General features: G+C 41.9%; 1 protein-coding gene across 1 annotated transcript in view; it reads left to right on the top strand.

Annotated features, from left to right (window-relative positions):
- Positions 1-16,660, top strand: part of LOC126456042 (A-kinase anchor protein 9-like) — a 499,264-nt gene that overhangs the window by 33,007 nt on the left and 449,597 nt on the right. The window contains exon 2 of the mRNA XM_050091796.1: positions 7,010-7,156. Coding sequence (XP_049947753.1) covers positions 7,010-7,156 — 147 coding nt within the window. The remainder of the gene's footprint in view (positions 1-7,009; positions 7,157-16,660) is intronic.

The raw sequence follows: 16,660 nt of genomic DNA on the forward strand, positions 1-16,660 counted from the left end.
ATAATTTTGTAATGCTTTCTTCACTGAACTAAGTAATTACATGTAGAGCAAATGTTGCTAAGCACAAGTGTTTGAGAAGATGATGTGATTTTCATTTCAAGCTCCAATCAGTATACACATCAAAGAACAAGGGTTTAGATTAATAACTAGGCCATTCCAGTCAGGCATTGCCAAAAACAAAAATTTGGCAAGGCTTGCTTACACAGATCCCATTACTGCACAGCAACTCTGCTAATTCTGGTATAACACAGCATTCATATTTGGGGGTAGAGTTAATTATAGGTACATTAAATGATACTACTAAGACATGCATTGTTGGCTACCAATGAATATTTTGTTCTTCTTTAAAAACTGTCCCTCATTAGTAGCTAAACTTCTAGTGCTTGCAGAAAAGCTATTGCAAATGTATGTTCTTAAGTATAATGGTTATCTTTCTGGATTAAGAAGGGTGACTCTTTATGAAGATTTACCTTGTTTATAGCATTGATTCAGTGAAGTTAGCTATTGGTTTGAAGAGGGATATATTACTTAGAGCAAATTTAATTGAGGGATAAATTTACTGAGTAGCATTAGTTACAGTACTATGTTCTATGAAAAGGACCCTGTAATACACGACAATTAATTTAAACAGTGGAAAATCCAAGATGGAATAATGACAGTATTATGAAAAGGATAGTTGCTACTCACCATAGAGTGGATACACTGAATTGCAGGTAGGCACAACAAAAAAACTGTCAGGCAAAGCTTTCAGACAAGCAAGCCGTCATCAGAATTAGACAACATACACACACTCAAGCAAACACAACTCAAACACACAACCACAGTCTCTGGCTCTCAAAGCCAGACTGCAAGCAGCAGTGCATGATGAAGAAGCAAACTGGGGGTGAGGAGGAGGCTGAGGCAGGGAGGGAGAGGGATAGCAGGGTAGGGGTGGGGAACATCAAAGTGCTGCTTCTGGGAGCATACAGAGACGAGGTGGAGAAAGGGTAGGGGAACTGGGTGCAACAGGAGGTTAGAGGGAGGGTGGGGGAGGGGGAGGCAGCAGAAAAGGAGAGAAGCAAAAAGACTGTGGGTGTGTTTGTGGAATAGAGGGCTGTGTAGTGATGGAATGGGAACAGGTAAGGGGATAGGTGGATGAAGGACAGTGACTAATGAAAGTTGAGGCCCGAAGGGTTTCGGGAATGTAGGATATATTGTAGGGAATGCTCCCATATGCACGATTCAGAAAAGCTGGTGATAGTCAGAAGGATCCAGATGGAACAGACTGTGAAGCAGTCATTTAACGAAGAACGTAGTGTTTGGCAGCGTACTGAGCAACTGGGTGGTCCAACTGTTTCTAGTACATAGTTTGTCAGTGGTCATTCATGCAGAGAGATAGCTTACTGGTTGTCATGCTGATGTATAATGCAGCATAGTGGTTGCAGCTTAGGTTGTAGATCACTTGACTGGTTTCAGATAGCTCTATGGCCACTGGTGGTTAGGCTGTTTGTAAGGGACTTCTTGGTATGGAATGTGTGGCAGCTATCGAAGTGGAGGTCGTGATGGTAGTTTGTAGGTTTCATATGGATGGAGGTACTGATGAACCCATTTTTCAGACTGTACCTAACTGCCTTACCCTCTCCCCACCTCATCCCTGTCTGCTCCCACAAGCAGCACTTTACTGTCTCCCCACCCCCTCCACTCTGCTATCCGTCCCCCTCCCTGCCCTAACTTCCTCCTTACTACCTCCACTACCCAGTTTGCTTCTGCCATGATGTGCTGCTGCTCACAGTCTGGCCTTGGCATTCAGAGGAGGAGGAGGAGGAGGAGGAGGTGGTGGTGGTGGTGGTGGTGTGTGGGAGGGGGGGGGGGGTTGGCCTACTGTTGATGAATGCCTGTTTGGTTGAAAGTTTCGTTTGACAGTCTTTTGTTGTGCCTATATACAAAATCTCTTCTTTATGGTGAGTAGCAACTATCCTTTTCCTAATATTATCATTGTTTCATTCTGAATTTTCCATTGTTTGATTTTTCCTGACAGCTTTTCCTCCATCCCATAACCCAGTGCTGTTTTCTTTTGTTGCTATTTTCTAACACATACTATATTCAGTGTCCTTCCTGTATCCTCTTCTGTACTGTGTTTCATTCGTCACTTTCCAGACTGCACTGCATGCTCTACTTATGAGCCACATTGTATCAGCCATCTTGGCCATGCACAATTGACAGCTACAGGACTGTGCTGATTGTTGGTGCAGCATCTCATGTCCCACATTATTCCCACCATTACCATTAATCCGAGACCTGCAAATTAATCACTCTTCCTGCATCACTCTTGCATATTTTCAGGTTTTTATTTTCAGTACCTTCCTGTGCCGCATGAACTGGTATCTCACACTATCAATGCCTCCCCACCACCTACTCCTTCTCCTCTCTGTTCCAGTTGGCACATGCTAACTTCACCTAATCTACTCACATCTGCTGTCCCCCTTCACACTTATCCACCTGCAGACCTGCAACCCACATCACAATCTTTTTATTTATTTCTTCTTTTTCTCATAGTGTTTTAATGTCAATTTCATATAGTTTTCATCTTTTACTATCTGCTTACTTCCTCACATGTCATATTGTTTCTCTGTACTTCATCCATTGCATCCAACTCGTGATTTTTCCCACATGTTTAGATGTATTTTTGTGAATATTTTCAGACTTATTTCTGCATCATTTACATATTTTTACGCATTTTTATTCTACATCATGAATCCTTGTTCCTGCCATCTGTGTCAATACAGAAATGTTTCCTTATCTGTATCCAGAACCCAGTTCCACATACTTTTCCTCCATTGTTGCTTGGCTCATGGAATCCCTCCAAATAGCCTTACTGTCAAATTACATGTCTCCAGCTACAACCCCTCCTTCCATAATGACCAGCATCTGTTCAGATTCCGCCAGCCCTTAACCCACACCAACATAGTCCCGCAAAACCATGTCAGTCAGTCCCAAACCTCCTCGAAATACCTCCTCTTTATCCATAAAATTTCCTGCTATGCAGTCCCAAATTCTTATATCCCATATCAAACATTGAAACTCCTGCCCTCCAAGAACTAGAGCAGCATGCACAACCCAATCTCAAAAAAAACTCTCCACCCTGTTAACTTCCTACTTTCACCACTGACTACTGTTATCCTCTTCTTCTACAATGACCTTCAAACCTCTCCCACAGTCTCTCATAACTGACAAACCCTTCCTTGCAGATCTACTACATTTACCCCACTCTCAAAACCTTCCTTCCACCACCATACTGGATCCAGAACCTAAATAGACCCAAAACTCAATCATGAACCTTTTCTCCAAAAGCCTTAGCCCTACAGAAGTATCAGTCCCTTCCAAAGGACTCACCTTTTACCCCACTCCCAAATCCAATAATGCAGTACTTGATAAAGATCTTCTCTCCTTTTCCTGTCCTTAAAGTAGAAATATTTTTCTGCTACCAACTCTACCAATCAGACTCAACCAAAGACCAATGTTGAATGCTGCATGACTTAGCGGACTCCTCCATCCAGCTGTGATCCACCCCCACAGCCCCTAAATCACCCTCTGTTAACTTTCCAGAATTTCTTAACCTCGAACCTGGCATCACCATCATTCCCCAAATCCCTCTGCATGCAAAATAACCTTACATCTGACCCCAGGAACCACAATCCACTACCTGAGAACTGATCCTGACCTTATAATCCCACCTGCTGACAAAGGATCCACCACTGTTGTTTTGAATTGCCAGGATTATCTGGTAGAAGGGTTCCACCAGCTTTCAGATTCATCCACCTACAAACTGTGCCACAGTGGCCCCATTCCAGATATCCAGGAGACTCTCCAGAGTCTCTCCAAATCCTTAGGCCAGTTTCAGAACCTTTTCCTGGAGTCCATCTCTCTCTCCTTACTCCTACCACTTCCCTCATTCCTACCGTCTGCATGCTACCTATGTTTCATAATCCCAACCACCCAGGATGCCCCAACGTGACCAGATACTGTGCCCCCACTGAGAGAGTCTCTGCTCTCAGAGACCAATGTCTCCACCATATTACCCATGACCTACCCTCCTATATAAAGGATACCAACCATTTCCTCCACTGACTTTCCACAGTTCCTGTGCCATTATCACAGGATGCCCTGCTCATCACTATTGATGCCACATCCCTGTACACTAACATCCATAATGGCCATGACTTTGCCACTGATGAACACTACCTTTCCAATGCCTGATGGATTCCAAACCAACAACCTAGTTGTCATGATCAACTATATCATATCCACAACTACTTCTCTTTTGAAGGCATCACCTACAAACAAATCCAGGGTACGGCTATGAGAACCCGCGTCGTACCATCCTATGCCAGCCTAATAATGGGCCATCTGGAGGAATCCTTTCTGACCACCCAGAATCCCAAATGCCTCATCTGATTCAAATTCATTAATGACATCTTCATGATCTGGATTGAGTCCCTCTTGAAATATACCAAGTGTCTCACTGAGGCCATCACCCTAATTAGCTCCCCAACTTTGTACAAAAACGGACCTCCTGTCCCTTTTCTCTCCAGCCACCCACAACTTCCCAAAGTCTCTCCATATGGCCACAGAGGAGCATTCCCCTCATAACTCAGTACCAACCAGGACTGGAGCAACTGAATTATATTCTCTGTCAGGGTTTCGACTACCTCTTGCTGTGCCCTGAAATGAGGAATGTCTTACCCACTGTCCTTCCCATCCCTCCCATAGTGATATTGTTATTTACACAATATCCTCATCCTACTCCACTCCTGCCCCAACCACTTGCTTCATGGCTCTGTAATAGATGTAGATCCAAGTCCTGTCACATACATCCTCCCATCACCACCTACTTCAGTCCGGTCACAAGCATTACCTATCCGCCATCTGTACAAGCTAAACTGCAACCACTGCACCTGTAGAGCAACACCTCCAGCCTATTACCCATGACCTACCCTCCCATATAAAAGATACCAACCATTTCCTCCACTGACTCTGATACTCTACATGGCCATGGCAACCAACAAGCTGTCTGTCCTCATGAATGGCCATCAACAAACTGTTGCCAAGAAACAGCTGTCATGAATGATTGCCAACAAATTGTGGCCAAGAGACAGCGGGACCACGCAGTTGCTCAGCACGCTGCACAACACTGTGTTCATCATATCTATGAAGCTTCACAGTCTGTGCCAGCTGAATTGTTCCAGCCAACATGAGCTTTTCTGAATTGTGTAGGTGGTTACTCTCCCTACAATATGTCCTACATTCCCATAACACTCCTGGCCTCAACTTTCGTTAGTCATTGTCCTTTACCCAACTATCCTCTTCCCTGTTCCCATTCCAGCACTACAGATCCCTCTGTTCCACAAATGCACCACTGTCTTTTTAATACTGTCCTTTTCTGCTGCCCCACCCCCACTTCCCTGCCCTCCATCTAACCTCCCGGCTGCATCTAGCCACCCTACCCTCTCCCCACCTTATCCCTGCATGCTCCCACAGGCAGCACTTTACCATCCCCCACCCTACTGTACTATTGCTCCCATTGCCTGCCCTTGCTTCCTCCTAACCCCAACCACCCAGTCTGCTTCTCCCTGTGTGCACTGCTCACAGTCTGTGTTAGGCCACCAGAGACTGTGGTCTTGCGCGTGCGTTTGTGTGTGTGTGTGTGTGTGTGTGTGTGTGTGTGCGCGCGCGCGAGCTTGCTTTTGTGTGTATGTTATGTAATTGTGATGAAGGCCTGATTGGCTTAAGTTTTGTTTGACCTCAATTAATTTGTATTACATGCTTTTTCTCGTGGAAAATTTTAAGTCAGCTCAGTGGGTCATCCTGGAATATAACACTATATGACATTATGAATTAAAATTAGACAAATCATTCTACATTTATTTATTTTTGGTTTTTGTTTCACCTATCAGACAACATTTGCATATCAAACAAAGATTTGTTTGGGCCTGTCATCAGTTCTGTTGTGTACTCCTTCCAGCTAAATTTGCTATAAAGTTTTTACCCCAAGAAGTTACCCTTCATGTGTAGTAGTACCATGGAGAGAGGTGAAGCTGGCTCGTCCTATAATGTCAACTAAAGACAGCTGTAGAGCAAGAACAGCTTGCCAAATTTTGTAGACTCACCTGTGATTGCTGCAATTCTAGTCTGCTGGTTTTATTGACATCAGCTGGTCTAATTGTTGCCTGCGGAAAACATGTACATATAGTACATAGTATAGTTGATTAGCGATTGCTAAGAGCTTGTACTATGTATGCCATTTTTTTTATAAACATATGCCATGTGTTTGGATGTTGTTTGAAATTTTGCGTATATATCTGTGTGGTCTTTGCTCTGTTGAAATTTTTCATCTGGGGATAAATAATACATTTAAGTGGAAATTAAAAACTGCGTTTTTTGTTTTCTTGTTGGTGTGAAGAAATTTAGTATTTTTGTTGATATTTATATAATATTGAAAGTGTGTGTTCTTATGTATCCCATGGGCTCCAATAGTTTATCATAGTGAGGTTAAGAAGTTTTCAGGACAAAGTCTTAGCCAGCTGCTGTGGGCGAGCTGTTCTAGGCGCTTCAGTCCAGAACCCCGCTGCAGCTACGGTTGCACGTTCGAATCCTGTCTTGGGCATGGATGTGTGTGATGTCCTTAGGTTAGTTAGGTTTAAGTAGTTCTAAGTCGAGGGGACTGATGACCTCAAATGTTAAGTACCATAGTGCTCAGAGCCATTTTACAAACTCTTAATTTCACAGGTCTAAAAGCTGTTTGGATTTTATAAGATTAACCATATGTTATTGATAAACATCTATTTGTGAAGAATCCACGTGACAGACCATCCTTCATATTTCATTTTGGGCAGTAACTTTCTTGTAGACAATGCACAATGCTGTTGCAATGCTTTTGTGAAGAAAATCATGACTGTGTGTCAAGTTCCATCTTTTTACATGTTAAATGATACATATGTAGTTATCTTTTTTCTGTTTTGGTATTTTCCAGTTTGCCGCATTTTTGAAGAAGAAACAAGCTTCAAATGCTAAGAACAAGTCGAAAAATTTGGAAAATGTGGGTGAAAAGGCAGAGAAAGAAAAGAAAGAGACTTCTGGAGAGCTTTCAGAGCAGTCAATAGCTGAAAGTTTTCCTATGGTAAATAAATTGCAGCCAGTATATAGATATTAAGGTTATGGATTTTGCGTATAAGAAGGGTTTTTAGTGTGTGATCCTTATTTCAGTTTGCCTTTGTGGTGTTTTAGATTTCGATTTCTTAGGCTACACAAACTACTCTGTATGGCTACAAAATTAATGCTTTGTAACTTCCCTCCACTTTAAAGGATGTATCCTATAAGATCTGAGGGTTATTCTTTGATCTGGAGAGTGAGACGTTGCAACATAAGCTTTCTCTGCAGACGTGTTAGTAAGCAGACTCTCAATTTTGAGTATATGATGTGGTTTTTATGAAAAGTGGCATGAGCAAATATGCTTTTTCTACAAGAAAAGAGGTATCAAATAGTAGAGAGAGAAATAGCCACAGATTCAAACTTATTTATTTCTTGAAAACCTGCAGCACATACATGCCTTCCTTTCCACTCCTCTCCCCCCCCCCCCTCCTCCCCCCTCCTCACACATACACAGAGGAAAGAAAAGGTGTAGGGAGAGAGTCATTTAATATTTTTGCTAATGTATCACAAATATTTCTGTTGTTCACTAATGGAGAGAGCTGAATATTACCTGGTGGAAGGCTAATCTTGTGCAGTACAGACAGAAACCAACTGACAGATACCACTGTTTGAGAACAACCCCTTTATCATAGAAATGTATTCAGGGAAGTGGTAGAGTAATTTGTCCAAATGTAATCACAGTTAAAACAAAATTTTGTTGCATCATTTTACCTTGCATTTGACTAATGGCATTTGTAGACTGTGAAATGTAAATATCACAACAACAGAAGATCCAGGATGGAATGTAATAGTATAATGAAAAGGATTGTTGCTACTCTCCATATAGCAGAGATGCAGAGTCGCAGATAGGCACAACAAAAAGACTGCCATAAAATGAGCTATTGGCTAACAAGTCCATTGTTGGAGACTGAACATACATGCACACACTCACACAAATGCAACTCACATACACATGACCATGATCTCAGACTGCTGAGGCCACACTGCGAATAGCAGTGCATGATGGGAGACACAACTGGGTGGTGGGGGTAAGGAGGAGGTTGGGGCAGTGAGGGGAGAGGGAGAGACAACAGAGTAGGGGTGGGGGATAATAAAGTGCTGCTTGCAGGAGCATACAGGGACGAAGTGTCTCAGAGGGTTGGGCAGCTAGGTGCAATCGGGGGTGTTAGCACAAAAGCAGAGAGATAAAAAGACTTTGGGTGGGTTGGTGGAATAGAGGACTGTTTAGTGCTGGAATGGAAACAGGGAGGGGGTTAGAGGATAAGGAAACAGACTAATGAAGGTTGAGGCCTATAGGGTTATGGGAACGTAAGGTATATTGCAGGGGAGCTCCCACCTGTGCATTTCAGAAAAGTTGGTGTTGATGGGAAGTATCCAGATGGCACAGGTTGTGAAGCAGTCATTGAATTGAAGAAAATTGTGTTGAGAGGTGTGCTCAGCGATGGGCTGGTCTGGCTGTTTCTTGGCCACAGTTTGTCGGTGGCCATACATGTGGACAGACAGCTTGTTGGGTATCATGTTCATGTATAATGCAACACAGTGGTCACAGCTTAGCTTGTAGATCACATGACTGGTTTCACAAGTAGCCCCATCTGTGTTGGGATAGGTGATGCTTGTGACTGGACTGGAATGAGGCAGAATACCATTGTGGGAGGGATGGGAAGGATAGTGGGTAGAACATTCCTCATTTTAGGACACGACGAGAGGAAGTCAAAACCTTGGCGGAAAATGTGGTTCAGTTGCTCCAGTCCTGGGTAGTACTTAGTCACAAGGGAAATACTCCTCTGTGGTAGGACAGTGGGACCTTGGGAGGTGGAGGGTGACTGGAGAGATAAGGGACCGGGGATCAGTTTCTGTACAAGGTTGGGAGGGTAATCCCTGTTTGTGACAGCCTCAGTGGGACCCTGAGTGTATTTTGAGAGGGACAACTTATCACTACAGATGTGAAGGCCACAGGTAGCTAGGTTGAATGGAAGGGACTTCATGGTATGAAATTGGTGGCAGCTGTCAAAGTGGAGGTACTGCTAGTGGTAAGCAGGTTTGATATAGACAGAGGTGCTGACATAGCCATCTTTGAGGTGGAGGTCAACATCGAGGAAGGTGGCTTGTTGGGTTGAATGGAACCAGGTGAGTGAAGTGAATGGGTACGAGGCGTTGAGTTTCTGGAAGAATGTTGATGGGTTATTCTCACACACAATTCAGATCACGAAGACGTCATCAGTGAATATGAATCAGGTGAGGGGTTTGGGATTCTGGGTGTTAAGGAAAGATTCCTCTAGATGGACCATGTATAGATTAGTAAAGGCTGGTGCCATGCGAGTGCCCATAGCTGAACCCTGGATGTTTTTTGTAGGTAATGCCTTCAAAAGAAAAGTAATTGTGGGTGAGGATATAGTTGGTCATGGCAACTAGGAAGTAGGGTGTGGGTTTGGATTCCATCAGGCATTGAAAAAGGTAGCATTCAATAGCGGTAAGTCCATGGTCATTAGGGATGTTAGTGCAAGGGAAGGTGGCATCAATAGTGATGAGCAGGGCACCATGTGGTAAAGGAACAGGAATTATGGAGAGTCGGCAGATAATATGGTTGGTGTCTTTTATATACCAGTGTAGGTTGCCTGTAATAGGCTGAAGGCATTAATCTATGAGAGCAGAGATTCTGTCAGTGGGGGCACAGTAACTAGCCACAATGAGGCAGCCTGGGTGATTGGGTTTATGGACTTAGGACGCATGCAGAAGGTAGGAGTGCCAGGTATAGTAGGAGAGAGGAGAGTGATGGACTTGGGGGAGAGATTCTGGAATAGGCTTAAGGATTTGAGGGAAGACTGAAGAGCTTTCTGGATTTCTAGAGCGGGTTCACTGCGGCAGGGTTTGTAGGTGGTTGAATCTGACAGCTGCCGGAGTGCTTCCAGCAGTTAATCCTTGTGGTTCAAAACAACAGTGGTGAAGCCTAACTACTGTCAAAGGCTCCATCACCACCTACTCCAGTCTGGTCACAAGTATCATCTATCCTATCAAAGATAGGGAAAACTTTGAAACCAGTCATGTGATCTGCAAGCTAAGCGGCAAGCACTGTGCTGCATTATAGATGGGCATGACATCCAACAAGCTGTCTGTCTGCGTGATTGGGCACTGGCACACTTGGGCCAAGAAACAGCCGGACCACCCCAGTGCTGAGCAAGCCGCTCAACACAACATTCTTTATTTCAGTGTCTGCTTCACAGCCCCATCAACACCAACTTTTCTGAATTACTCAGATGGGAACGCTCCCTGCAGTTGATCCTACTTTACCGTAACTCTCCTGGCCTCAACCTTTGTTAGTCTTTGCCCTTACCCTCTAGCCTCTTGCCTGTTCCCACTCCAGAACTACACAGTCCTCCATTCTACTAATGTACCCACAGTCTTTTTACCTCTATCCTTTTCGACTAACCCTCCATCACCCTCTGTCTAACCTTTCGACTGCACCTAACTGCTTGACCCTCTCTCCACTTCATCCCTGTATGCTCCCGCAGGCTACAGTTTATCATCCTACACCCCTACCCTGCTATCCCTCCCTCTCTTTGCCTCAGACTCCTCCTTATCCCCCCCCCCCCCTTCCCCCACCTGATTGCATCTCCCATCATGCGCTGCTGCTGGCAGTGTGGCCTCGGCAGCCTGAGACTGCAGTTATGTGTGTTAAATGTAAATAACACAATTGCTACTACAATTTGTGTCCAATGGCTGCTAAGAAGACAATGGCTGCTAAGAAGGGGGAGAGTTTAATCCTATAAAGAAGTGAACTGCGAATACCATGCACAAACTGTTAAGGCAAGCTTGGATTTCTTCATTCTTCTTTATTCTAAAAGTCGTATCCTAAACTCCAATCCTCAGTAGATATGCCATTCACTTTTACTGTTTGCAGTTCTCCTTTTATATGCACAGATGCTATTATACTACACTGCCTGACAAAATAAGTGAAGCACCTAAAAGCGGAGTAGGAAATAAAATGACACTTCAATGCTGAGTGGGTTATTTCAGTGATTATAGTATCTAGTCAGTTTTACAAAGATGAGCCAGCTTGTCAGTATGATGCATCCTCTATAGCATTGATGCATGCACTGATTTGGTTGGGAAGGATGTTAAAAAGTCATTATGTCACCTTCTGAAGCAAGATGGCCCACTACTGTTGTAACTGTTCATTGATTTCCTGTATACTGGGACTGTGTTGGAATTGACATCTAACCTGGTCCCACACATGTTCAGTTAGGGACAGATTGGGGAAGCTTCGTGGCCATGGGAGTGACATCACACAGACGGTTCATAGACACACATGCCTTGTGTGGGCGAGCACTGTGCTGTTAAAAACGACACCTTGATACTGTTACATGAGGATGCAGGATGTCTGCGGTGCACCATTGTGCTGTCAGAAAACCCTCAATCGCTACCACCTATGCCCTAACTCATACCCGATGGCTCCCTACACCATGGTGCCAAGAGTAACACTGGCATCCCTCTCTAAAACATGGAAAAAATGGAACGTCTCCTCAGGTCGCTGCCATATTTGCCGATGAGGATCAGCCAAGGTGCCGAGCGGTTCTAGGCGCTACAGTCTGGAGCCGCGCGACCGCTACGGTCGCAGGTTCGAATCCTGCCTCGGGCATGGATGTGTGTGACGTCCTTAGGTTAGTTAGGTTTAAGTAGTTCTAAGTTCTAGGGGACTGATGACCACAGATGTTAAGTCTCATAGTGCTCAGAGCCATCAGCCAAGGTAATGCAGAATCATGATTCATCACTGAATGTAAAGCGATGCTATTCATCAACACCCCATGCTTCCCAGTCAGGCCACCACTCCAAACGCAGCCATTTCTTTTGTAATCTTCATGGTAGTCTGTACAAGGCACTGTAGTTCCCAGATCTGGATATGATCAGACATAATGTTGCAGGGAGTTCATTGCTTATTTTTGAATGAAAGATGCAGTCATAAAGTGGTTAGTGCCATACATCCTTGCCACACATCCTGTAGAAGTATGACGCAAGTCGTTATAAATCCTTTTAAATTCTGATAAACACTCGATCCATTTGAAAGGTTGGTGTGTTGTATAGGTACATAGAAATCGATTTAATTTGTGGAAAAATCTTTTGATTGGATCCCCGCGGGGATAGAAATGTGCATTCCTTCGTGGTCTCTCTCCAGATTCTGTTGGTGTAATAGGGAGCATTGTCTGTCAATATCATCTTCGGTTTTTCAGTCTCTTGTTATGAAATCATTGACAAATTTCTTTAACATAGGACGCACATATAGACTCCTCAAAGGATACAATTTCAGATACTTCGAAAAAATATCGTAGAATGCCAGAATATACTTAAATCTTCCATGAGTAGTAGGACTAGGTCCACACACATCACAAGATATCAATGTCAAAGGTTGGTGTGGTATGATTGAATGTAATTCAATTTTTCGGCATTAGTTGATGGGTTTAGTTTTTTGGAAAATCTTACATTTCTCTAGAATGTCACTAGCCATGCATTCTAAGTTCGGATGGTGGCAATATTGGGCTAACTTGGCTTTGTATTTTAAAGATCCAAAGTGTCCCCACTTCAGATGTGTATACCACAGTAAAGATTTCAGATGTTCCTGTGGGACGCATACTTTCCATGGTTCATCATGAGTTTTTCTTCAAAATAGTGTATTAGATTGTAAAGTATATAGACTACCAGAATAATTCATAGCTCCTTGGCTGATTACATCTCGAATAGATTTCCATTAAGGATCTTGTTCTTACAACTGTGACGTATCAACGAATTTGTTTCTCACAAAATGCAATGGACAGATTCATCACTTTGAAATCTAAAGTCTGTTCCTCAAATTCTTCAATATCCTGTCTTCTAGGCAAACAACATAGAGCATCTGCTACAACATTGTCCTTTCCTTTTATATATTGCACTGAAATGTTATATTCCTGAAGTAACAAGGCCCATCTGGTTAACCTTGTGTGAAACATTCTTCCCATTAAAAATATAAGACAAAGCTTTATGTTCACAAAATATGGTTATTCTTTTTCCATAGACAATATATCTAAACAATTTAACTGCCCATACCACAGCTAGTAGCTCTAACTCAGTGGTACAGTATGCACTTTCACATTGAGAGAGTGTTCTACTTGCAAATCCTATAATCTTAATGGTATTCATATCTTGTGGATCATCCACTTGGAAAAGCATAGCACCTAGGCCTGTTTCAGAAGCATCAGTGGCAGTGCAAAAATTTTGTTCAAGTTTTGGATGATGTAACAACTGGGCGTCAACTAAAGCGTCTCGGATTTTGTGAAACTCTTGACTACACTCAGGGGTCCATTTCCACATGATGTTCTTTTGCAATAACTGTAATAAATCTAGATTTCATTAAATTTACTGGTACTCCATACTCCAAGAATTCCGCAGATACTTTATCAAGAAGATCAAGATGCTTCTCCCATGTTTGGTAATGATCAGTTAAGTTGTCCACATACAAGGTAACTCTATTGAGCAAATCTCATCCAAGTACATTGTCTACCACAGACATAAATACACCTCCACTAATATTTAGTTCAAATAGCATAACAGTGAATTGGTAACTTCTGTCCATAAAAATAAAAGCAGTATACTTTTGAGATTTGATAGATATTTTCGTTTGTCAGTATAAATTTCTCATATCAAGGGATGTCAGGGAGCGGGCACCACAGAATTTCTGAATTAACTCATCCAAATTCTCAAGTCTTGTCTGTATGGGTATGATTATCTCGTTTATCTCTCTGGCGTCTAGAACTAATCTTGATGTCATCATTTGCTTTGAGGACTACCAAAAGAAGGCTACAATATTCAGAATGAGATGGCTCTATAATTCCTCACTCTAACATTTTGTTTATTTCTTTCTTGACTGCCTCTCTCTTTGACCAAGGAGCAGAATAGGAAGTGCGACAAAAAGATCTGTGTGGATACGTCTTACTGTCGTATTCAAAACCTTTGATTAGTCCCGGACATTTGCTAAATATGAGCAGATAATTACTTAACAAGCAACACAAGTCATCTCGTTGATTTGCAGATAGGTATTCAGATTCAGAGATTTTCTCCTGAAGTGTAACTTGACTTATTTCTTCCCAGTATATTCAATATAGAAAATATCACCAACTATATTACAGTAAATACCAATACAGCTAACCATTAACTTCATGCAATACTGATCCAGAACTATTTTGCCCTTTGTCATAGAGACTGTCAAAATGTCACCTTCGGAGCTCTAGGTACATGTTCCTTCTTTTAAATTGATGACTGCTCCAGCATTACACAAAAAATCTAGACCCCAAACACATGGTTCGGACATTCTTGGAACAATCAAGAAGGTATGTTCTGTTGAAGCCCCCCCGCATTATAATGTTGAGTCATGCCTGCTTTGAGACCTTTTGCGCTCTCGTGCTAAATGCTCCAGGTACAGTACATCCAGTAACAGGAAATGGAAGCTCTTTTGCTCCTCGACTAATGTCTTTAAAACAATCTTGCGTCATTACGCTAATAGTTGCTCCAGTATCAATCAAAATTACAACATGAATACCGTTTATTACTGCTTGAACTACTGCCTGCAAAATTCGTCCACACTTATTCGAAATGTAGGGTTTTTCTTCAATCAGTTCCGCCCTTAGATCCAAATCATCATTGTACCTCAGTACATTCACTTTAAAATGATGCCTGCCCTCCTCATCCTCTCCAGTCATCCTAGGAAGGCTTTCAGTGACCATTTCTAGCTTAATCTTTCAGTAGATGTCATATTCAGTGGTTCATGTACTTCAACAATATGTACAGTGTGGTCAGAATTTGGTAGTTGTTCCCTTTGCGACCTTATTGCTCTGTTACCAAGTGGTGTTGGTCCTTGTGGATGTTGTGCTTGTTGAGTTACATTTGAACTTCAGGTGTCGAAGGGTCTTTCCAAGGTTGTATACTATCAGGATTGTCTTCTGGGTATCTATCACGTCTCTGTGAATTACCATACTGATTATTCAAATCATTCTGTCTGCGGTTGCAATTTGGTCTTCCTGTACTAATCTGATTCACCTGATTATTATTATTTCCATAGGTTTCTTTAGTATAATAGGTGTTACATTTATATTGATTGTTGTTATTGGCTTTATTATAGCCATAAGATGTCGCTTGTCCTCCTTCGTATAGTATAGATTTAGTATTTTTATTTCGGTTGTCGTTATTGTTAGTACTATTATTATTATTATTATTACATTGTGAGGTAGACATTTGATTATTATTGCATACTTGGGCGTCTTCTAGTATCATATTGATCTAATGGACCACAGACAGGAACTGTTCCATGTTATATTCAGGGACATTTGTAAGTTTCTCACGTATATGAATAGGTAATCTTTCTTTCAAAATACATATCACTTCTATTTGGAAAATAGGATCACTCCAGTACCTCGGAATTACTGTCCTAATGAACCTCGTTTACTATTATAAAATTCTGATTGATACACCTCCTTTTATAGCCTATCTTGTTTGCTACTCGATCAGTATTTCGCAAGAAAAGTTGTTCAAACTCCACACATTTATTACAATTCTCACTCGCTTCTGCAGCCCACAGTGCTGCTTCACCTGTGATCTTGGACACAATAAATTTGAAGTCTTTCATGTTCAGACCAAATGTGAGGAAAAATACGCTTAAAATTGTTGATGAAAATTTTTGGATGGATGTCATCTTTTTCAGTCGAAAAGGTAGGAAACTGTCTGCTTTTGAATATGCTTGTCTCAACCTTTAAAGATGACAAGTACCCCCTTTGGACAAAAGTGTCATTTTCATTTCCATAACAGTCACAAAATGTATTGGGTGTATCCCCACAACAGTTACATTTTACTTCACTACAGATATATTATTCCTAGGCCTGTCTTCTGAATAGTTGTTTTTAGTCGGTACATTTCGTGAAGATTTTTGTTCTAATTCTGACAATTTACAATTTGTTTCACTCTGCCACTTAGGTAATTCTTCAGTTACTTTATCCTTAACAGCCTGAAACTCAGTAGTAAATAACTTGATAAGTTCATCATTTGCCATCTGTTTTTCCTTAACTACCTCAGCTAGTTTCAACTCGAGAGTGGTATTGACTTTCTCTTTAATTTCCTGATTTTTAACTTATGTCCACTCAGAAAGATCATCATCTAATATTTTAGTTTGGTCCTTTAAATATTTATCTATGCCCTTGCAAGTGTTTATTTGGAATTCTGACATCTTTTTAGACAGATCCTCAATTTGCACTTTAGCCTTCAAGTAACTACTTTCACAGTTACAGATTTTATCTGACAAATTACTATGCCCCTTCTCGCGTCCGTCGGCCATCGTAATTTAATATATTATTATGATTATTATTATTTTGATTGTTACCGACTTACGTGGTGGGCCTTAATAAAAATGATATTTCATTTAATTTTGATTTACGATTAAATGCTTTCCTGAAGTTCT

The sequence above is a fragment of the Schistocerca serialis genome, chromosome 2 (genome assembly GCF_023864345.2).
Source record: "Schistocerca serialis cubense isolate TAMUIC-IGC-003099 chromosome 2, iqSchSeri2.2, whole genome shotgun sequence".
Lineage (NCBI taxonomy): Eukaryota > Metazoa > Arthropoda > Insecta > Orthoptera > Acrididae > Schistocerca > Schistocerca serialis.